The sequence below is a fragment of the Onychomys torridus genome, chromosome 13 (genome assembly GCF_903995425.1).
Source record: "Onychomys torridus chromosome 13, mOncTor1.1, whole genome shotgun sequence".
NCBI lineage: Eukaryota > Metazoa > Chordata > Mammalia > Rodentia > Cricetidae > Onychomys > Onychomys torridus.
The window spans coordinates 5,624,842-5,648,657 of NC_050455.1; the positions used below are offsets into that span (position 1 = coordinate 5,624,842).

Here is a 23,816-nt window from a genome sequence, read left to right on the forward strand (position 1 = left end):
GCGGTCAGTGCTCTTCACCACTGAGTCATCTCTCCAGCCCTGGTTTTTGTTTTTTGTCTTGTTTTGTTTGGTCGTTTTACCCCCTGCAGTTATTTTTGTTTGTTTCACTTTGAGCACTGTGATAAAAAGTCTGTGATAAACAACTAAAAAGAGGAAAGTTTGGGGGGTGGAGAGATGGCTCAGAGGTTAAGAGCACTGTCTGGTCTTCTAAAGGTCCTGAGTTCAGTTCCCAGCAACCACGTGGTAGCTCACAACCATCTGTAATGAGATCTGGCGCCCTCTTCTGGCTTGCAGGGATATGTGCAGGCAGAGCACTGTATACATAATTAAAAAGAGAGAGGAAAAGTTTAGATCCCTGGAACTCAATGGCCAGCCAGTCTAGCTCCAGCCAGTGAGAGACTTGTCTATAAAAGGTAATTGACATTCCTGAGGACCCAAGATTGTCCTCTGGATTTTATATGCTCTCTACATATGTGTATTATACATGCCACATGCATGTACATGCTTGAAATTGTTAAATGCTTAATTCAATGCAGTGGCTTAGGGTATAGTTTAAAAAAACAGGAAAATGTTTCTGTTGGGTCAGAAGAAAGACAATTGATATCAAGAATGAAAGATAGGGTATTACTGCAAACCCTGCAGATGTCAATGGATAAAAGAAGTATACCAAATTGCATAAAAATTATGGCAGTTTACCTGAAATTACTGGGGGAGGGGGGTGGGAAGAAAAGGAGATGAACATGACTGCTCCTAAGTATGGTGGAGGAGAAAGTTTATTGTAGATAAAATGGAAAGCACAGTCAGAGGCAGGGACATCTGGGAGAGTCCAGAGTGGACATGACCAGACTGAGGTGTGCCATGTGAGGAGAGGAAAGAGAGGGTGGTGACTGGTGCAGCAGCCAGGAGACCCAAAGATACAAAAGGAGTGGGTAACCAAAATGGTTGGACTCTTATAGGGAAGAAGAGTCCAGCCTCCTGGGCTGGCGAGTTCGGGTAGTGGGTGGGTATGCCATCTGGGAGGGCCTGTAACTAGTAGGGGCTGAGGGATACATGGTGAAACCTAACAATTACTAACTCAAAATCTAGAACCCATAAAATCTTGGTCAAGGCAAAATAAATAATCTCAAATATTTCATAGTTATTAATTAAGTTGAATTAGTACTTAAAACCCAAGTGCAGATCATTTTACTTTGTAAATTCTATCTATAGAAGAATTAATAGCACTTTTATACAATTTCTTAAAAAAATAAAAATATCTCCAGTTTATTTGTCAAGAAAAGCATACACCTGATATTCAAAACCAGAAGGATATTTCAGAACAAGAAATCCAGCATCTCAATGGAGACATCAACAAAATAATGGCTAGTTAAGTCTGACAACATGTAGAAAAGAATGGCAGGAGAGGCGCAAAGCTACACAGAGAAACCCTGTCTCGAAAAACAAAAAAACAAAAAAATATTAAACACTTTAAAGTTCTGTCTCTTTACAACATCCAAAGTCTCTTTCAGAGTTCAGAGTTCTCTAAAACATGAACATCTTTCCAAAGAAAAAAGAAAAAAAAAAAAATCCAGTGTTCTCTGAATATCCAGTCTCTGAAAATCCCAAAATGTCTCTAAAACTTCAGTCTATCAACTGTGGGTGCCTATTTAAAAAAAAAAAAAAAAAAAAAAAAGTTACATACCTTCTTATTCCAAGAGGGAAGAAACAGGGCACAAGCACAATCAGATTATAGCAAAACTAATGTGCAGCCAGGTAAATTACTCACTGTCAAGTGTCTGGTATTCAAAACCTAGTCACACTTCTCTGGTTCTGGCATTCATAGCACATGCAGCTTGTCTTACAGGCTCAGAGCAGCTCCACTCCCAGCTACCGTATCCTTGGTGGTTGTCCCATGGTACTGGCATCTCCTAAATGCTGGGGTGTCTACGACTGGACTTTACCTTCTCCAGTAGCCTCTCTTCAGGAACTCTATACCTGCCACATAAGGCCAAGCCTTACAAGCCTTAGCTACTCTCCATAACCCCTTCATGCCTTCAAAACCAGTGCCATTTGGGTAATGTTTTTTCTCTTTTCCCCTCCTTCCCCTTCTCTACCCCCCTCTTCCCCTCACTTTCTCTCCCCTCCATCCGTGTGTGTATGTGTGTGTGTGTGTGTGTGTGTGTGTGTGTGTGTTTAGACAGGGTATATAGCTCTGGCTTTCCTGGAACTCACTATAAATCAAGAACCTATAGATCAGGTTAGCCTCAAACTCACAGAAACCCATCTGCCTTTCTCTCTCCAGTGCTGGGATTAAAGACATGGGCCACTACACCCGGACCATCTGAGTGATTCTTTCACATTACCAAGTTTGGCTGCCAGCATGAGATACAGCCTCAGCCGCCAGTGGATCACAGCCTCCCTGTGTTATCCCTGAGTAAACACATCCCAGATTTACTCTCTTCAGTGGTGCTGGTCTCCTGTTAATCATGGCTAATTCTTCAGCCCTGCTGACCAGAACTACAGATTCTTTCAGAATGGCACATAAATGATCCCAGCAGTCTTCATGTCCTCTGAAAGTTGACAAGCCAGGCCTGCATCGTCTGCAGTGCTCTCTGTATTCTTAGCTTCCCAGCTGCTACAATAACAGCCCATTAAGCTGAAGTTTTCTTTGGCTTTTCCAGTCCAAAGTTCCAAAGTCCTTCTATAATCTTCCCTAAAGAATAAAATATGACACGGTCAGATCTGTCATATTTAACCGATTAAAAACAAAACCTGGTTCCAGTTTCTGCCTTAGTTAGGGTTTTCATTGCTGTTATTAAGACCATGACTATAAGCAGCAGCTCGGTGAAGAAAGGGTTTCTGTAAGCTTATGCATCCCAATCACATGCCATCATGAAGGGAATTTGAGGTAGGAGCTCAAGATAGGAAACCGGATGTCGGAACTGAAGCAGAGGCTATGGAGGATCGCTTGCTCAGCCAACTTTTTGATAGCACCCAGGACCACCAGCCCAGAAGTGGCGCCACCCATAGTGAGTTGGGCCCTCCACATCAATCATCAGTTAAGGAAATGCACCACAGGCCAGTTTAATGACTTCAGCTTGCGTCAAGTTGACATAACACTAGCATTTCATTTTCATGGATAAATGTATCTATCCCAGATCAGAAGTCTTTAATTTTGATGAAGATTGGTTTGTCAGTGTTTTTATGGATAGATATGCCATATCTAAGTCTTTACTAGACTCCCAACTCATGAATATTTTCTCTGTGCTTTTTTATGGAAGTTTATGCTTTTTATACCTTCAGTTAATTTTTGTATAACATTTGAAGTTCAGGTTGAGGTTGAATGTTTTAAAACTTTATTTTATACATGAATGTCCACTTACTCCTCCATTTCTTGAATGGACATAATGTCAGACATTCAGGTGGTAAGGACAGATTGTGTGTGTGTGTATAATGGAAGAGAATACTTTATTTTAAAAGTGGGGGATGGGGTGTTTCCAAGGTGGAAGCGGATTAGTAAGATGGAAAGGCAGATGCCTAAAGTCTTTGATAGGTCTGATCCTTTGTGGTCATCATTTACCTAGCACCCAGCTTCCAGGAGATCTCCAGGAATCTGTTTGTTACCTATAGCCTGGTGAGGACCATAGTTGCATTTACTTTTGCAGTATTGAGTAAGCAAGTGCCTACTCCTGAATTATAATTCCATCACCCTTATAAACCTGAAAATCAGTTTGTCCCTATTCACCAGGAATAGTTACTGGAATTAGGTCAGATCCTTGAGCCAATTGCAGAAAATCCTTTGGTGTATAAGGTAGGGGAGTTGAGTTCTAGGGATTAAACCCAGGGCCTCACACGTACTAGATAGGTGCTCTGCCATTGAGCTGTAACCTCAGCTTTCAAAATCTGTATCTGATTTAGCAATTCACAAACTTAATATGTCTCTTCATTTGTTTTTCTTAGGTGATTATTTTGTGGCTCAAATCATACACATAGCTGTAAATAGTTGATTTAGTCTCCAGTATTTGATTTCAATGTGTCTTTTTCCACCTGTTTCTTGCTGATTGATACTTGGGTAGATGATAATTATTGTTTGTGGGAACTTTGCATCTTGCAGTTTTGCTGATTGCCTTCATTAGAATTGGGGAGATTTGTTTGTGGTTTTTTTTTTTCGTTTTGTTAGAATTTATTTGTATATAAGTGTGTGTGTGTGTACACATACTCTCAAGCCACAGCTCACATGTGGATGTCAGAAGACAACTTGGGAAGCTGGTTCTCTGTTCTACCATGTGGGTCCTAAAGGATCAAACCTCAGGTCATCAGGCTCAGCAGCAAGCATCTTACCCATCTCCGAGCCATCTTGCCTGCTGGCCATGATTTGTGTATGGGGGCCACAGGGGTTGTTGTTGTAACTATTTTCACAGGTAATTTAGCTTTTCTGCATTGATAATCATGCAGTCCTCTTAAATTTTTTCTGAGCTTCATGCTGTCATCAACTAGTTATACCAATCGATATTAATGCCCAGAACTTCCTCTTGATCCAGTTGTGTCTGGCTTCTTTGCTTTGTGCTGGCTAAGCTATTTTATTTTTGAGAAAGTATTAGAACGATAGAAGCAATTAAAACTATGGTTAGTTTCTAGGTGTTTTTGTTAGCTTGGCTTTTTAAAAAATTTTTCTGAAACATTACGTGTAAAACAGTTATTTATATGGTCAATTTAAAAACGTTTCTTACAGGGGGTGGGTAGGAGGGAGTCCTTTGATATGATTGTCTTTAAGATACCATATCTCTATAGGGAAGGCCTTTAAAATATATTTTTATTTGATTTGTGCTGTAGGGTAGATTAACTAAAATCTTTTTTTTTTTTTTTTTGTTTGTTTGTACATAGAAGTTCTGGATTGTAGCAGTATCAGACTCTTGACTTTTTTTTTTTATTAAAAAGGCCAGCAGCAACAAAAGATTTTTTTACAACTTCTGAAAACCCTTATCTAATAATTTATTTATAAGAAAGCCTATAGCTTAAAAAGGATTTGTGTCCTGTAATTTTTGGAGCAAATAGAACATAATTCTTAGTCTCCTTACTTTGGTTAATTGTTGTCTAAGTATATTCACGCTGCTCTATCAGGGCTGCTTCTCCACCGCTCTGGAAGCTAGGGAATCTAAGATGAAGAAGAGAGTTGGTTTGGTGTTTGAAGAGGACCTATTCCTCATAGGTGGACCCAGTGTTCTCATCCTAATCTTCCCTTACAGTGTGTTTGAACTTCAGTTCATTTGGTCTTTCCTTTTCTCCTAAAGAATATTCCCAGTTTAAGTTTTTTAGTGGACTGTCTTGATCTTGTTGGCATGTGACTATCGTTCAGTCTCAACGACACTTTTGCCTCTCGTAGCAGTGAGATTTTCATGAGAACTGAACATTTTTCCTCTTCTAGAAAAGCTGGGGCTTATGCAATGGGATTTTATTTTTACTTTGTCTTTATAAAAAATACATAACTATTTTTACACATAATCACTTTGAAATCCTTTTTCATAAGATATCGTTTGTAGTTAGCTCCTGTACTGTTGCCCAAAGCCTGAAAAACTGGACCTTATGGTTTTGGCTATTCCAAACTAAACTACATCGCTCAAGATTTTTGCTATGAAGACAAATACAGAGTAAATCCATGAGTCTTCTTTGGAAATGTTTGTAGTGAGACATTTGTCTCTGATTACTGACTCGTTGTCCTGCTTCTTTGAGTGATTTCTATGAAGTTGCCCTAATCTCTTAGACCCTCACTGTGCAATTTTGTCTGTGTGAGCAGTCTGTGAATACCCTTTCAGTGTGTTTATAAGAATTAGAGTAATTTGTAAGCATCTGTAATGTACAAGCACTGTTCCAGTTTCCTCCTCTTCTTTTGTCTGCACTTCCTCTTCCCTGAGCTCTATCTCTTCTTATAAAGGTTAGGGACTAGGAGTTAATGGAGTTATGACATCAGGAATGTACCCTTGGCTGCAAGGGAGTCAATATTTATTTTATTTGGGAATAAATACAGAAACTGGTTTCATGATCATTTTCTTTCTCCCTGAGCATCTGTGTAAACATGGACTTTTTTTCCCATCTTCTAGCTGCAGCAACTGGAGCTCGCCCAGATCCAGTACAGGGATGCTAATCTCACGGCTCTAGCAGCTATTGGACCACGGAAGAAGAGACCACTAGAGTCGGGAAACGAGGTACTGAAAACAGTGTCTGTTGTTTCATTGTTTTAATGTCCAGAAAGTAAGCCAAAAAGAAAACAAAAGACTCAAGGCATGGAAATAGTCTGTCCTGCTCTACATGCTGCCAAGCTTTTCTTGAAATTCTTCTTTGCCATGTTTATAAAATGGATTTTTCCAGTTATTTTTTTAAACGTGTGTTCTTTCAGCTCCATTCCTATATATTCTGTCATCCTTTCTAGTCGCCATCTCCAGGGATACTGAATATCACTATTTCCATTTTTAAAAATCTCTGTAGTCTAACATTTGCAAATATTTATTTTTAACGTTTGTGTGTGTGTGTGTGTGTGTGTGTGTGTGTGTGTGTGTGTACTTGTGAGTACAGATGACTGTTGTGTCGGATTCCCTAGAGTTACAGGTGGTTTTGAGCCATCTAGAAACTGTACTTGGTTCTTCTGCAAAAGCAGAATATATTCTAAGGGCTGGTCCATCACTCTAGCCCCTGTTAACATTTTTATATACTCTCTTTTCTATTTGTCTAAACCCATGCCACTACTAAGACTGCATCTGCCCTCTTACACCTGAGCACAAAATGTGTTTATATGGCTTAATTTTTGTCTTATTCATTCCTTAATACCATTTTTAAAATTTTAATTGTTTGTGCACATGTGTGTGTGTGAGTGGGTTATGTACACACTCTTGCCAAAATGCACCTATGGAGATCGGAGAACAACCAGCAGCACTGGTTCTTGCTTTCCACTTCCTCAAAGCAGGGTCTTTCTTGTTTTCGTTGCTGTCTTGCTTACTCCAGATTATCTGGCCTGCAACCTTCCAGGTGATAATCCCATTTCCACCTCCCATTTCTCCTTAGGAATCCTGGGATTACAAAATATGTACCATCATATTCTGAATTTTTTTAACATGGGTATATGCTAGTACTGCATTTAAATGAATCATAACTTATTCAACCACTTTCCCAATAAATACTCAGGTCATTTTCAGGCCTTTGTTTTCATCGCCTCTTAGGATTACTTTTACTTAAATTGTGTAAGTGAAATTCTGGAAATACTTAGTTGGGTTAGAAAATGTCCATATTGGGAAAGAAATTTACTAGAAAGACTCAGGCATACACAGAGGTCAAGAGAGCAGCACAGTGAATTCCTGTCCACCTTTTCTTACCTGTCTACCTTACCTCTTCTGCTCTGTCAACTATCAGTTTACCTGCCACGTTTCCTTTATGTCTGTACCAACCCTCTCAGGGAAGGCAGGCTTTTACCCCTTGGCTTGTTTTAAAGTCAGTCCAAGAGCCAGTAGTGTTTTATTGATAAATACTGTTTGTTAATTTTTGATTATTCATAATAGTATAAATAAGAAATAACTAGACTGATTGCTTATCACTTGTCACTTTTCAATTTTTCTTTTTCCCATGGAATTATGCTTCACACTTTATTAAAAAAAATAGAAACCTTTCCTCTTTTTCTGTTCTTCTAGTCTTTATCCATCTAAAGTATACTTGTTTGTTTGTTTGCTTTACATTTGAAAACTTTAATTTTTTTTAAAATCAGGAATCTATTATTGTCTTTTCAGTTTAACTTCTCTTTAGAAACCCCTATATATGTTTAGCTTCTTCTTTTATTATTATACAAGTTCTCACTGTGTAGCTCAGGCTAGCCTTGAACTTGGATCATTCGGCCTCAGCTTCTAAACTCAGGGATTGTAACCATCCTGGCTATGAAAGCCCTTTCTGAATTGGAATTACATTCTATTACTTTTAGCATTTTCACACTGTACTTTTTAGGTCTTTTTTTTTTTTTTTTTTTTTTAGCTTTTTCTCATGGTGCTGGGTATTGAACCCAGGGCCTTCCACATTTACCCAGTGTTTCTTTTTGGCTCAGTGTAGCGAACTCTGCTCTACCATGTTTTCCTGATGAATTGACCTTTCAAACTATGAGACAGAATGAATCTTTCCGCTCAAAATAAGATAAATCTGGTTTAAGTTTATTCCTAAATCTCTAAATAGGAGCTGAACTGTAGATTAGCCATGGTAATGGTGCATACCTTCAATCTCAGTGGAGCCAGGAGTTTGCAGCCAGCCTTGCTTATATAGCAAGGTTGAGCCAGGTTTGGCTGTACAGTGAAACATTGTCTCACAGAGTGGGGAAAGTTGTTCATGTATGTTTAGTTTTATTTCCTTGGTCCTAATAACTAGTCAACACTTGTTTATTCGATAATTCCTAACTTACTGATTTGAAATGCCGCTTTATCACATATACCTTGGAACTGAATCTGTTTGTGTTTGTGCACACTGTGAACCTGTCCTGATAGACTTTTCTGTGAGTGTGAAAACACTTGGTGTCTGTTGCATTTGTTGTTTAGCTCTGAAATGAATCTAGCTAGCGTAAGCGAGCAAACTCTCAACTTTTAAATGAACATGAATTTTAGTATTCACTAGTGGCTACTGACTATTTTATTGGACTATACAAAAAGACTCTTCTTCTTGCCTGTATCTTAGTTTGTTAGTTCTGTGGATTACATTGAGAGCCTCACATAGTTTGCCAGTAAGATATAGTCTTGCTCCTGTATACCTATTAATATTTTTTCCTGTAACCTTTTTCAAATACCATCTGAACCATTTTAAGTGTGTAGGTAATTAGTATTGAACATATTCACATTATTGAAAGATTTCACATACTTTTATATCTTATAAGACTAAAACACTATACTGATTAAACAGTTCTCCATTCCCGAAGCCTCACTCCACTCTGCTTCTATCAATCTAACCACTCAGGTATCACACAGAAGTGGGATTAGACAGTATTCTTCCTTATACTACTGGTCTATTTGACTTAGTATAATGTCCTCAGTGTTTCAGATCCCAGTATACTTGAAAATGCAATAAAGCTAGTTCAATCATTTTCTACTTTCCTGGCACTAGACAGCCCACTACCCTTTGTTTTTTGTTCATGTGTATGTAAATCTGGGTAAATATGAAGATGTAGCATGATATTTCATCAAGTATATGACTATGAACAGGCCTTCTTACCATACTTTTCCTTTTATGTCAAGAATATTGTAAATGTTTTAAACCCACTTAGTAACTGTGTTTAATATTGTAACTGATTTAAGAATGGTGTTTAAGCGCCTGACCTACTCTCCTATTCTAGTGACATCATATAACACAGTCTGTTCAATTGATTCCTGGTGAGAACTCGTTGCAGCACATGGGGTAGTAAATAATTACATGTACAGGTCTGAGCTTGATTCTTTACATGGGTAAGCTCTTAGATGAGAAGTCCTTCTAAGCCTCGCTTCTCAACCATCCCAGTAGGTTGAAATAGTACAGCATTGCTTTGTCATGCTTTATGAATTGATTTTTATAAATTCTACTATCAAGTAAGTGCTTAATAGTTTATCTTTGTCATCATAATAGAAATATCAGTTTCAGTTCAAATGGCTCACAGAGAGTTTGAAATGCTGACCACTAGACTCTCTAGGTCAATGGCTCTCAACCTTCCTAATGCTGCAACCCTTTAATACAGTTCCTCATGTGTTGACCCTCCCCATACACATAACATTATTTTTTTTGCTGCTTCATAACTGTAATTTGCTACTGTTATGAATCATAATGCAAATATCTGATATGCAAGGTATCTGGTATGCAACCCCTGTGAAAAGGTCTGACCCAAGGGGTTACGACTCACAGGTCGAGAACCAGTGCTCTAGGCCTTCACTTTGGTCACATTTGACTTTGTTGCAAATTTTAAAGACATTAAATCCTGATTTCTTTTTGTTTGTTTGTTTGTTTGGTTGGTTGGTTTTGGTTTTTCGAGACAGGGTTTCTCTGTGTAGTTGTGGAGCCTGTCCTGGATCTCGCTCTGTAGACTAGGCTGGCCTCAAACTCACAAAGATCCGCCTGCCTCTGCCTCCCAAGTGCAGGGATTAAAGGCATGTGCCACCACCGCTCAGCCTGATTTCTTGTAGGACTTATTATTTTTTTTTAAGATTTATTTATTATGTATACATTGCAGAACATCAGAAGAGGGCGCCAGATCTTATACAGGTGGTTGAGATGTGGTTGCTGGGAATTGAACTCAGGACCTCTGGAAGAGCAGCCAGTGCTCTTAACCGCTGAGCTATCTTGCCAGCCTGGGACTTATTTTTAAATTTTTTGAGTGTGAATGTGTATGCATGTGCATATGACACTGCAAGCCTATGGAGGCCAGAGGAGAACTATAGAGTTGGCTCTTTCCTTCCAGCTTGTTGAGACCAATGAGCTTAGTGGGCTTGCTTATACCACAACAGTGAGGAGCTACTTATAAAAGTCCTGAAATGGCTGCATCATCTCAAAGTTCCACCCCATCATGGATGGCGACCTTCTAGAAGCTGCATCATGAAGCCATGCTTTCTATTGACCTTACAATCTATTCTCTTTTAAGATGTGGGAGAGAGTAGTAGCTGGAATTCCAGATTAGGGATTCATGACCTTCCTTTTCTCCCTTTACTAACTGTGGCAACAGAATAAAGTCCAAGGTGGCAACATACCATGCAGAGAAAAAAAACCACTGTACAAACTATCAATATTAAAATGCAAAAATACTAATTTTACTTTCAGAAAGATATTCTGTACCTTTTAAAAAATCTTATACCACAAACTTTCCCAGCACTTTCTATTGTAGGGATTCAGATAGAACATTTTAGAATAATACTTAGGGTTCTATTAATATTAGTGATTGTAGTAGCTTATTTTCCCACAACTCTGACTTGTTCAAGTTATTTTTGTGTAGTTTGTTTGGGGTGCTGGCAGGGAGAGGAGGAAGAGGATTTCCAAAAGGTTATGAATGAAGAAACAGCAATAAAATTAGGATAAATGAATGATGGTTCTATAAAAGAACCATGTTTAAGAATCCTTTCTACATGTTTTCTTTGTCATTTTTGGGTCCCCATACCTGACTCCAAAAAACACAAGTCATACTCTACTAAGTAGCTCTAGGAATGAGGTGACTTTATTAGACTCTACTGTATTTTAAATTAAAAAGACAAAGATACACCAGGGTTCTAAAGTCCACAAGAGTTTTATTTTGCATCTGTTGTATGTTAAGTATAATATTAAAGAATAATGATAAAACAACAGCAGTCAGTCCAGGGAAAGGGAAAGCTAATACATGACTTCTTTCAGGAATGAGGTTTATTTGGAGAAAGGGCCTCCAGGCTGTGATGGGGCCTCAGGGTGGGAGGTGAAACATTAAACAGTAAACCGCACAACGTGTGAAGGGCTGAAACATGATTGAGGGTCTTAAATGGGAACAGCAGCTTCCTTGGAAAGCATGGAGAGGAGCTTCATAAAGAGCAAGCGCAAGAGAACATGGAGGAGGGGAAGGAAGGAAGAAGTATCCGACTTCTTAGTAGAAGCTCTGTGGGGTCTGGCAAGAAATTTCACATCACATAGAGTATATGAACAGGAGTGTAGAAGAGCCAGGACCTGGTTAGTATCATAAATGAGGGGCTGCGCTTAGGACACAGGACAAAGAGCTTTCTTAACTCTCTGTTAGGGGGAGCCTACAGGGAAGCATGGCCTGATCTCTGCAGTCTGGCTTCTTAAAAGTGATCACTGTCTTAAAGGGGCAAGCATACAATTCTTTATATATAAGAAGTAAACTGAGCCTGTTTGAAAAACTGAAAGTTAACTATAAATCAGTGTTGAAGTAATACAAAAGTAATAAAATGCATAGTATGTTGGACAAGTTTTCTTTAGTTTTATTAGTTCCTGACCCCTTGAGATAGCTGAATAAAATAATTAGCATTGATTTGACAAGTTAGTATGGAGTGCTTGCTATTTTAAAATCTTTAATGAGTTAATTACTTTTTTGCTAGCAATTGAACCCAGGGCTAGGCAGGCACTCTACCACTGAGTTACAACCTCAACCAGAAAAAAAAAAAAAAATCAGTTTTATTCTTCTGAAAAAGAGAAAAATATTTGAAGTCCCATTAATAACCCTAAATTTCTTATACACTAATTTGGGGGGAAGTCTCAGAGTTATAATGGTACAAACTTCCCTGTCTTGTTCCTTGTGATACTATATTACAAATTCAGTATCTTAGCATGTTGTAGGCACTTGATAGAGAATTGCTGATTGGATTCCTAAAATGACTCTGGTTTTATGAAGAAGGCTGTGGAGGAGTAGGTAGTCAGCCCCCATTCTATTCATCTTTGCAGCAATATTCCTTCCACCACTCAGTCCTGTTATTTCTATATTTGGAAGTGCAAGCCATCTACTTTAGTCCCTAGAAATCATGCACTTCATTTTATAGATGTACACAGGAAGTGTTCAGCATGGGTTTCCTGCTCTTAACCAAAAAAAGAATTCAGGAGAGGCTAGATGTTGTGTCCTGAAAAGCCCTCGATGTTCAAAGTTGGGTAGAGTTCTCTCCAACATTGATATATGCCCATACTAGGTAGGCAGGAACATCAGGAGGCAGAGAGCAATGGATTGATTTGCTCATTGATTCTTCAAAGATACATGTGTCATTTAACTAGAACACTGTTGACATGTAAAGTCCAGATTTAATTTTTATTTCCTAAAAGGGCATAGATAGTAGGCACTTTTTCACTAGGCTACCAAGACCAATTTTCTAAGTGTTCTTCATGTGCCTAAAGTTAAATAATGTGGGTAGATTGCTAGTCTGGAGTACTTACAGCAGCAGTGATGGGAGAGACCCTGCCTCAACAAGGTGAGAGGCTAGAACTGACCCAGAGACAGCCCTCTGACCTACTCTGCTTGCACATACATGTGTGCATATTCATGTATGCGCATGTGCGCGCGCACACACACACACACACACACACACACACACACACACACACACTAGTTTTTAAGAAATGAGCGCCGAGCAGTGGTGGCGCACACTAATCCCAGAGCCAGGTAGATCTCTGTGAGTTCAAGGCCAGCCTGGTCTACAAAGCGAGATCCAGGACAGGCACCAAAACACCATAGAGAAACCCTGTCTCAAAAAAACAAAACAAAACTAAACTAAAAAAGAAAAAAGGAATGAATAGGAGAGCTATGAATTTGAAAGTCAGGACACCCCAAAAACATTCAAGAAAGAAGGTGAAGATGGCATGCTGACATTGTATTGTATTATATTGCTAAATTGGTACTGTGCTTACCAGAACCTTTTCTCATATAGCTTCTGGTTGGCATGGGCTATCAGGTACTACCTGTATCATATTTAATGTTCTTTTACCAAGCACTAGTCAGAAATGTGTGTCGTGAACAACTGTGGAAGAGTAGGGCCTTAAGGATGCGTCCTGAGTCAGTTCTGGGTCTTAAAACGTTGTTTCTGTGGTCTAATTAGATAATATTCACTCTGTTTTCAATGACAACTTTCAGTGGCAAACAAGGTACACTCTGAACACTACAAATGAGGAATGAAGATTTGTGGAGAGCCAAGTCTTCACTAACAAAAACGGGAATAATGACATAGATTGTTCTCTTCAAAATATACAGTAGAACTTAAAGAAGAAAGAGGCTTTAAATTCTGAGCTCAGAAACTGCAAAAGGAAGTTAAAGCCCTTGTTTGCCCTAAAAGAAACTTTTACCATTTGTAGCCAAAGGTACAGACTTGTTGAAACCAAATCCAAAGTCTACAAGGATTTGAGTTACAATTCAAATTGAATTTCCAGCTGTGTAGTGTTAACATTTAACACTTTTGATGAAGGGTTAAACCAATCCTTCTAGCCCTGTGTAAAGGAGGTTAATCTCCCAAGTAATCTGTTTTGGCTTCTCTTAGGGTAGTTGTCTTTAATGGCTAACTGATCTTCCTTAGAACTGGCCTTGGCCACCTCTTACTACTTTTATGCATACTTAGGTTCTGGTAGCCCCCAAAGGTGAGATGTGAAGTGAGACCCATGAGAAGATGGGATACACTAAACAGACTGCTTTTCTTTTTTGCCTCCCATTGCCCAAGAGATAGTGTGAGAATGCATCTGAAATGGTGGGGTCAGAATAGAAGGAATATATAGATTGGATCAGGCCAAATTCATTGATAGAAACTTACTAAGCAATGACTGCTGATAGGTTTATGGCAGTGGGCTCGGAGTGGCTTGAGCAGGTTTTTAGTTGGTTGACTTAAAAAGCTAGATGTGTAGGTAGTCTATACCATGCAAAACAGGTTAGGCGATAGAACTCTTACTTGGATATTCCAAGTGCTTATTTACAGAGGCTGGGGAGATTAAAATGCTAGAGGGGATTTATCATGTTAGAATTGATCACTTGTCTTCTGGGTAGATCTAGAAGACAGTTTTTTTTGTTTTTATTTTTGTTTTTTAACTTACTCCTTTATGTTATGTGCCTATGTGCAAGCCATGGCATGCATGTGGAGGTCAGAGCACAACTTGTGGGAGTTGGTTCTCTTGAGAACACTTTTTAAAGTCATAACTATGAGAATATGTACTTGACAGAAGGCTCAACATTGTTGAAAAGTTCTGTTGTCTCTTTGTTTTATGCTAATAATGATAGGGGTTTGCACTGTCAGACTAGGTTTCTTGAACTTATTGGTAATAATACGATTGCCAAAGACAGACAAATACAATGACTGTAATGGCAGCAAAGCCAATACAGTAGTCACTATAGTCTGAGCTACAGAGATTCTGAGAATTCACAAGTATGAAATTAATAAGCAACCTATTAAGTCTTCCTTGACTTTTATAAACAAGAGACTTCTAGGTCTGATGTCCAGAAGTATGACTTGATTAATTTGCTAAAGTCAGTCTACAGGCATAAGCCAGTTCACAGACGTGAAGACCTTTAAGTGGAGGAAAACCAGTTCCTGGGCACGGACCATGCCACACAGCTAGAAGTTTGTGCTTTAATCTCCTAGTCTTTCCCTCTGAACTTGAAACCATTTGTCAGTGTGAATGCACATCAGAGAAGGAAATGATTGGACTTTTAAGGAATTCTGAGGTATTGGTTCTGAACCTTACATGAAATCTAGAAGAACCAAAATACTGATGTATTCCACCAGTATCTGTGGAATTAAGGCTTTGGTCCATTGCACATTTCTGGAATGCAAAGGGGTTTTTTTGTTTTGTTTTTTATAAGTTATGTAACTTTATTTTGTGTGCATTGGTATGAAAGTGTCAGATCCCCTAGAATTGGAGTTATAGACAGTTGTGAGCTGCCATGTGGGTGGTGGGAATTAAACCCAGGTCCTCTGGAAGAGCGATCAGTGCTCTTAACTGCTAAGCCCTCTCTCCAGCCCCTAGGATGCATAGTTTTAATGAACAAGTCCAACAACTTTTAAATTTCATATTGGTTCACTGGCCCATGAAAGTGAAGAAAAACAAGTGGAAGGCACTCGAGTTAACAACTATTTACTGATATGCTAAACTGTCTCCTGGGAGGATTGTAGAGCCACCATCAGGGACCTGAGAAATGCAGCATGCTGCCTACTGAGAGCCACAGTGGATTGCCATACCTTTAGTCCTGAAGTCATGTGAATTTGTTGGAGAAGAAGGTGACTGCAGCTCCTGGCTCTGAAAAGTGTGTTCCTGCAGTCAGGTCAGCAGTGTGCCTTCATTAGTCTCACTTACTCTCAGAGTTACCCGGAGCCTGTGTACACACCCAATGAGGGTGGTCTGAACACACGTGCCAGCATATGGATAGCATGTTGATTTATCTGGTAAACAGAAGTAAAAACTCCTGTAGACATTTTAGTAAGGTACATGTATGGTAAATATTAAACCCACCAAAATTCTTGGTGTATTTCTCAGGGATTGAATGGCGTAGATCATGTTGAAATACCTTTTCTAAGATAAAAATAATAATAATAACAAATCTAGTCACTACCATCACAAAGAGGTGCATTTGGACTTTTAAAGGCAGTATGCTCCTTCTGTTACTAAAAAAAAAAAAGAGAGATTGTCCTCTGAGCCTGCTTTCTTCTCTGGTGTCCCTTGAGACTCCAAAGCCATCCCCTTTCTTGTTAGTGACTGTGGTAAATCCTGCCTTATTCCTAGCAAGCCATTCATTTTTGCTTTTCCCAGAGCATGTTCCTTTTCTTGCCTTATACCTTTTAAGTCCTTAGGTTGCTGCTGATTACAAAATCATACAAATGTTCCTTTCCTATCCCATTTTAATGTGTAAAGTTAAAATTTTTACTTTCATCTAAAACAGTTTTATTATGAGAAATTAAGAGTTATTCTATTAGTAGGGTTTTTTGTTTGTGTTTTTGAGACAGGTTGTCATGTAGCTCAGGCTGGCCTTGAACCTGCTGTGTAGATGTGGTGGCCTTAAGCTTCTGATCTTCCTGCCTTCACTTACTGAGTACTATAGGTTTAGTCATGCTACCACTCTCTGCTTCTGTCATGACTTAACTAAATTCATTTCATTATGTTATCTTTGGTAGCCTACCTTTTTATCTAATGATCTAATCTGTACACTTCCCAAGTCATTAAATGCTACTTTATACATTTCATTGTATAATTTATGCCTCTCTGTATTGTTAAGTATATTTAGTTTTTAGAATAATGTGTAATCCTTTTTGTAATGAAATTTTGGGCCATGGTTTTGACTTTTTCCTTTCAAATTTCAAAAATAGAATTGATACTAAAAATGAGTGTTTTAAGCCAAGGAGATGGCTTAATAGGTAACTGTGACTCCAGTTACACCTGATAACCCTGAGTTTAATTCCCAGGGCCCACATGATGGAAGAAGAGAACCTATCCCTGTAATTTGTCCTCTGACCTTCACAGGAACACCAGAGCATGCCCCTCTCCCCCAATGAATGAATGAGTAAATAAATATAATTTTAAAAATTGCGTGGCTTGGGACTAACAGATTAACTCAAAAGGTAAGGATGTGTTAGGTACAGTGATGAGAAGAACAGAACTAGGTCTCCATTTTCTTGGAAGACATCCATCTAAAAGTTAGCTCTTTTTTGAATCAGTGCTGGATTTGTGTTTTGGCATTTGGCATTTTCTGACTTTTTATTCAGAACCATGACGTGGACACAGACAAATGGTAAAAGTATTATGTTGTTCCTTTTTAGCAGCTGACCTTTAGATGCTTATGATTAAACTGAAAATGTGGATGATAGGGGAAAGCTGAAACCTGGTGGAGCAGTCTAGGAGCCTTTTAGGAAGGAATCCTTTCTGCTCTGGAGTGTTCCATTGTTCCCGCTCTATTGCTACATTAGGAGTTCTGGGTAAGGTTCTCCTGAGGGCACGTGGTGGTTATATGTAACATTTAAGAACTTACATTGTAATTTTTTCTTTGAAAGTATGTTCATTAAAGTTAACTTAATGGTATGCTTATGCTGAGAAAGTTGCTTGCTTAAAATTGCATAGCTTTAAATTTATTTCTGTGAGCTTTCAGGATCCCAGAAGCATTTCTTGAAATGTTGTATCTATTTTATTTTATGCATGCTTTTTCTGTAATTTGGACTAATATTACTCTTACATTGTAGCATTCTTACTTAACTCACTATATTGTTGCAAGTATTCCTCAGTGCTTTGGTTCAGACTCTGAGGCAGCTACTTGGCTCATACTTGAATGATCTTTAAAAGGCATGAATTGCTTGTTATATAGGATTATCTGTAGTAAGTACTAGTCCGGTTTTAGAGAGCGTTCCGAAATGATAGGTAAGTTTTAGTTAACAACAAGTCACATTTGTTGTCAAAAGATTGCTACAAGTGCCTTTCCTTAATTCAAATGACAGTTACATTTTCTGTGTTGTTCACCAAATTAGATGTTTGGGTTTCAATTAATGCTACCTGTAAAATAATAATAAGTTTCCATCAAAAAACAGTGAATCTATTTTAGATATGCTTGTAGTAGTAATTTTGTGACATCAGAACTCCTGTTTTTACTTTATCCACAAGAATTCCAGAATATTGATTAGGAGAATATAATTGATTTTGAAATGTTTATTTGAGCTTATTTTTTGTTTAGACTTTGCAGCACCTACAAATTTTTAGTTTGAGGAGGTTGTTGATACTTGATTTATGAACAGTAAATTCACCATTTTTCCCTTTTTATTTATTCTTTGTGTCTTTCATATCATGCATCTCCATCCCATTCATTTCCCCATCCCTTTGTATCCACCCCCTGCCCTTGCAACCTCCCCCCAAAATAAAATAGAATAAAATTTGAAAGAAGGAAAAAATGAATCTCATCATCATGGAAGCTGTAGCAGCACAGTCATTTGGTAAATCCTTTTATCCATTTATCTTTATTTGCACTGTTCAGTGCAGAGTCATTGGTCTGGTTCGAGGCCTCTGGCTTCTGCTGCACTATGGATGCTGGCCTCATCGGGACTCCTCCTGGGTATCCTGTTGTCGTCCTGTGTCGTGGAGATCCTGCAGCTTTGGGTCTGCAGGACCGGTCCCTTCACGTGCTCCAGCAGATCATAGATGGGGTGGATGTTGGGGCGGGCCATCTCATAACCCTGGGTTTGGGCCTGAGTAGTTGCAGGGTTGGTCAGCCTGCCAGCTTTCCCTAGTCTTCACACTAGCTTGAGCTCTCATGCATTGTCCTGGCGAGTTCAGCTCTTGCAGCGATGAGCAAGGGGCGGGGCCAGTTCTCCTGCTTTCATGTCCTCAGGGTGGGATCTCCCACACCTACATCTTCAGGGTCAGTTCAGCTCTACTGTGTTGCCCAGGTGTGATGTGATGTAGGGGCCACTCTTCTGATTGCTGAAGCTGGTGAGGGGCAGGACTAGCTCTCCCACCTGCTTCAGTAGTTGATGGGGGGCAGGGAGGCAAAGAGAGGCATATGCCACCACATGATAGATGGGTAATAGGGACAGATCTCCCATGCTCACAACTTTGGAGTTGGCTCACCCACACCTTTATCAGTGGGGTTGGCTCTATTGTGCTGCCCACTCGAGGTGCTGGGCCTACTCTCCTGAATGTTGCAGCTGGTGGCGGGCAGGGGCAGCTCTCCCGCCCTTATGACCTCAATGGCCTCAAGCCTTGAAGGAGGGCTGGGGAGAGATTGACCATTTTAAACTGTACAACTCAGTAATTGTCAGTATTTTCACCACACAGTGCAGTTAGCACCACTGTGAACCTTGAATAGATTTGTCACAACTAGTCACCAGCTTTGGGACTTTTTCTTAGAATTTTGTCTCTTTGAACTGGCTATGTTGGTGCACATCTTTAATCCCAGCACTTGGAGGAAGATGCAGGTGGATCTTGGTGAATTTGAGGCCATCCTGGTCGATGGAGTGAGCTCCAGGATAGCCAAGGATACACAGATAAACCCTGTCTCAAAAAATAAAAATAAAAATGGCTAGTTTGGAATAGTGTCCATATAATCCAAATGGGCATTCATGTAAGTAGAGTTGTGTCCTGGTTTGCCTTTCATGTTTAGCTTTTTTTACTTAACGTGTTTTTGTGATCTGTACATGGTGTAGAATACATCAGCTGTTGTTTCTGGGTTTGTTTGAATAATCCATTTTGTGAGTGCACAGTGCTTTGTTTATCCTTTCATCGGCTTTTAGACATTAGGTTGTTTGCACTTTTGGAGAACTTAGAATAATGCCATTCTGAACATTCATAAACAAGTTCATGTTGTGTACTTGGTTTTCCTTTCTCTTGGTATGTCTCTAGTAGACTTACAGAATCAAATGAAACCTGAAAAACTGCTTTTCATGGTGATTGTACATGTCATTTTCAATGCAGGATGGTTCCAGTGTCTCCTGGATACCGCTTACTATCATCTGAATTTTAAAACCATTGCTCTCCTAGTGAGTGTGAAATGTATCTCACTTGTGGATTTGTTTGCATTTCCCTGATGACTGAAGATGTTAAATATGCTTTCATGTGCTTACTGACCATTCATCCATCTATTTTGTGGAAATGAAGTCCAGTCTAGTCTTAACTTGATTGTTTATGCTTTGAGGATCAAAACTAAGAAACTATTATCTAATACAATTCTATGAAGATTTATATCTCTGTTTAATGTCCTAAAGATTAACACATTCTAGCCCTTATATGTACTCTATCTTTGATTTGTTTGACTTGTTGTGAATCACATCAAATTCATTCTTCTAGGCAAGGGAGATGACTCAGCAAGTGTGTTATGCCTGAAGAGCTGAGTTCAATACCTGGGACCCACTTTGTGGTAGAGAACTCATTCCTCTGGAGTTGCCCTCCAGCATCCACACATGTACCATGGTGTGTGTATGTGAACACACATAAGCAGAATGAATGAATCAATCAATAATTTTAAAAGTTCTTTTTTCTGTTATTGAAAATAGCTTTTTTTCATATACTATATTCTGATTATGGTTTCCCCTCCTCCAAATCCTCCCAGCTCCTCCCCACCTCACCTCCCATCCAGTCTACACCCTTTTGGTCCATCATCAGAAAACAAACAGGCATCTGAGGAATGATAAAGTAAAATAAGATAAAATAAAAACAAACAAATTGAAATAGGACAAAACAAACAGAAGAAAAAGCCAGAGAAACAAACATAGACACAGACACACATTCACACAGACAGGAATCCCATTAAAAACACTGAAAACCATAATATATGCAGAGGTGCTGTAAGGTTTAGAAGGGAAAAAAGACCTGATATAACATTGTGTAACAAAGAACCTCTAAAGACACCATTGAGTTCATTTTGTGTTTGCCGTCTCCTGCTGGGCCTTGGGCCTGCTCCTAAGAGTGGTTTCCCCAGTGAGACTCCCTCTGAGAAAAATATTCACTTTCAAGTATTTGTCATTTAGAGCTAGCTTTTGGATTAAGGATTGGAGCATGTTCACTTCCCCTCTTAGCACTGGGACCTCTTCTGATACAGCCCCAAGCATGCTGCTGTAGTCCTGCTGTGTTTAGAAGGCCTGGGGTGTCCTCCATCCCACTGGCTCTTAACACTGTTTCCATCTCCTCTCCTTAGGGTCCTCTGATCCCAGAGGGGAGGAAGTTGGTAGAGACATTCCGTTTAGGGCTGAATGTTCCAAGGTCTTACACTCTGCGCATTGGCTGTAAGTCTCTGTATTTGTTACCATCTACTTCAGGAAGAAACTTCTCTGATGATGCTTGAGCAAGGCATTGATCTGTTTCCCTGGCCACTGACATCCAGATGTTTGGCATCAGTTTTATAAAGACCTTTCTTTTCCCACTGAAGGTTCTCAACAACACTCTCAGACTCAGTTGATAGTCAGGTTACTTTTGGTCTGTCAGTTTTACTTCATTCATCCTTATGCTGCATTTGATCATTACTGTAACTTTTATAGTATCTTGAAATTGAGAAATGAGAATCCTTTAACTTTTTTTTTTACTTTGAAGTGTTTGAACTATTATGGATCTCTTAAATTTTCACATATTTTAGAATCAGATTGGTATTTTCATCCAAAAATGTGATATTTTGATAGAAATTAATTTAATATATAGATTAATTTGAATAATACTATCTTAACAATATTAAAGATTTCAGCCAGTGAATGTGTGTGTGTGCGCGTGTGCGTGTGCGTGTGCGTGTGCGTGTGCGTGTGTGTGTGTGTGTGTGTGTGTGTGTGTGCGCGCGTGTGTGTGTTTGTGTCTTTTCTCATGGCTGTGACAGGTTATCTAGCAGAAACAGAGGGAGGGAAATACAGTTTTGCTCACATTTTCAGAGGATTAGAGTCTACTGTGATGGGCAGACATAGCAGAGGGCTTGGTGCATGTGCCAGAATACATGGCTATTGTTTTTAAATGGTGCCTACCAGGAAGCTGGGGTGAGAATTAGGACAGGCTACAACTTAAGGGGGGGCTCCTCAGCAACCTGGCTTGGTCCCATTTCACCTCCAATTCCTAGAGTTTCCTGAAGCTGTACTACCCAACTAGGAACCATAGAGAAGGTAATTTATGCTTGATTTCGTTTAGGATGTGTTATTCCAGGAGGTTTTAGTTTTTTACCATGTACTGCTATCAAAGACTCTGCGAAACCATATACATGTTTGTGTGTTTGAGCCAGTGCTTCACATACACGCATGGGTCCTCAGAAAGTCCTGTACATGTATTATTTCACTCAGTAACTTGATATCCAATGGTATTTCTTATGTGTTTATTGGTTTTAATTTTTCTAGGAATATCAATAAAACCAATATTCCTCATTTGCTTGAGTCAGTCTTAGACATAGCAAATAAAAGTTTGTATTTTTCCCCTTAGAGATTAAGCAAATGATGCTGACTAAGTCATCAATTTTAGAATTTGAATGGTGAGATAGATTAAGTCTACTAATTGGATTTTGTTTGTTTGTTTTAAATGCTGCTTGCATGTGTTTTTGGCTAGAGTATTAGCTTAGAGTATTCTCAACTATGGGCAGTACCTTCTCTTGTGGTGTGTTTGGAAATGTGTGGAATGTCATTTCGACACTGCAACTCAGAGTCATTTTGTCATTGTGACACTGAGACTCCCTTCAAACATGTTACTAGAATTTGGTAGCTGGATTCCACTAATGTGAAGAAACATTGAGCAGTATGAGGGGTCAGGTCCAACCAAGTAAAGCTACCCAAAATTCTGTTGTTATTCCCATTGAGAAATAGATAGTTAAATTTCTCAATAATACTTGGAGGAGTTAGCCAGATTTTTGTTGTTGTTTGTTTTGTTTTGTTTTAAAAGATAAGTCTCATATTAGAGGATGTTCTTGAATTTTGGATCTTCCTGCCTCTTGAGTGCTGAGATTACAGATGTGCACCACCATGCCCAGCTTTATGCAGTGCTAGGACTTTTCCATGAAGGTATTGGAAGAGCTCTACTACTTCATACTCGTTTGAGCAATGAACTTTGATTTTGCTATCTTGGAAGACGTGAGGATGATTATCACAAAATCTAACTCATGCTCTTTAATGATTAGTCATTTTTATGTCTCAAAATAAAAAGATTTGCTCCATGTTCATAAAACTTTACTATGTTACTGTTAGGTCCCCCCCCCCCCCTAGAAGGTTTATGATTTTAACTTTTTCCTTTTAGATCTTTGATCTGTCTTGCTACTTTTTTGTCTGGTGTTAGGTGTGAGTTGAATTTTTTCACACAGAGATATCCTTACTGTACCCTACTTACTGGAAATATTTCCTGTTGCATTTCATTCATTACCATATAGCTTGTGGTAACAAATCATTTAATATATTAACTATAGATTGAATATCTTTTGAAGTCCCACAGATATGGCCTTCATCCCCAGGGTATATCTACTGGGAGATGGTAGAGCCTTTGGGAGAAATGACCTAATAGGTGGTCATTAATGGTGCGGCTTGAAGGGGACTTGGGTACCCATGTCCCTCTTGACCATGAAATGAGAGAATTATGTCCCATCACATACTACTAGCATATGGCTTTACCATATGCCAAATTAACCAGTCCCACTTATAGATTGGACCCTCAAGTTATGAGCCAATCAAACCTTTCCCTCTGTATGAGTTGATTATCTCAACTGTGTTAAGGTGACACAAGTTAATGCACATATATACACATATATTCTCTATTTGGTGTGCTTTTCTATATCTATTACTGTATTCCAGCTTTTCTTCATTAATTGACTTGAAGTCAACTAATATGGATCTTCTGACTTTCCTTTTTTAAAATAAAAGCTATTCCAGGTATTTTTTATGTGAACTATATGCATTTACATGAGTTAGATTCAACTTGTCAGTGTTATAAAAATGCCT

At 38.9% G+C, this 23,816-nt stretch overlaps 1 protein-coding gene across 4 annotated transcripts in view; it reads left to right on the plus strand.

Annotated features, from left to right (window-relative positions):
* Taf4b (TATA-box binding protein associated factor 4b) overlaps positions 1–23,816 on the plus strand; it is a 118,601-nt gene that overhangs the window by 79,311 nt on the left and 15,474 nt on the right. For 3 of the 4 annotated variants that reach the window (XM_036205292.1, XM_036205294.1, XM_036205296.1), the window contains one exon: positions 6,078–6,182. In XM_036205292.1, the coding sequence (XP_036061185.1) occupies positions 6,078–6,182 (105 nt within the window). Of the gene's footprint in view, positions 1–6,077; positions 6,183–21,064; positions 21,153–23,816 lie in introns of all 4 variants that reach the window. The other variant, XM_036205293.1, reaches the window with a different exon arrangement.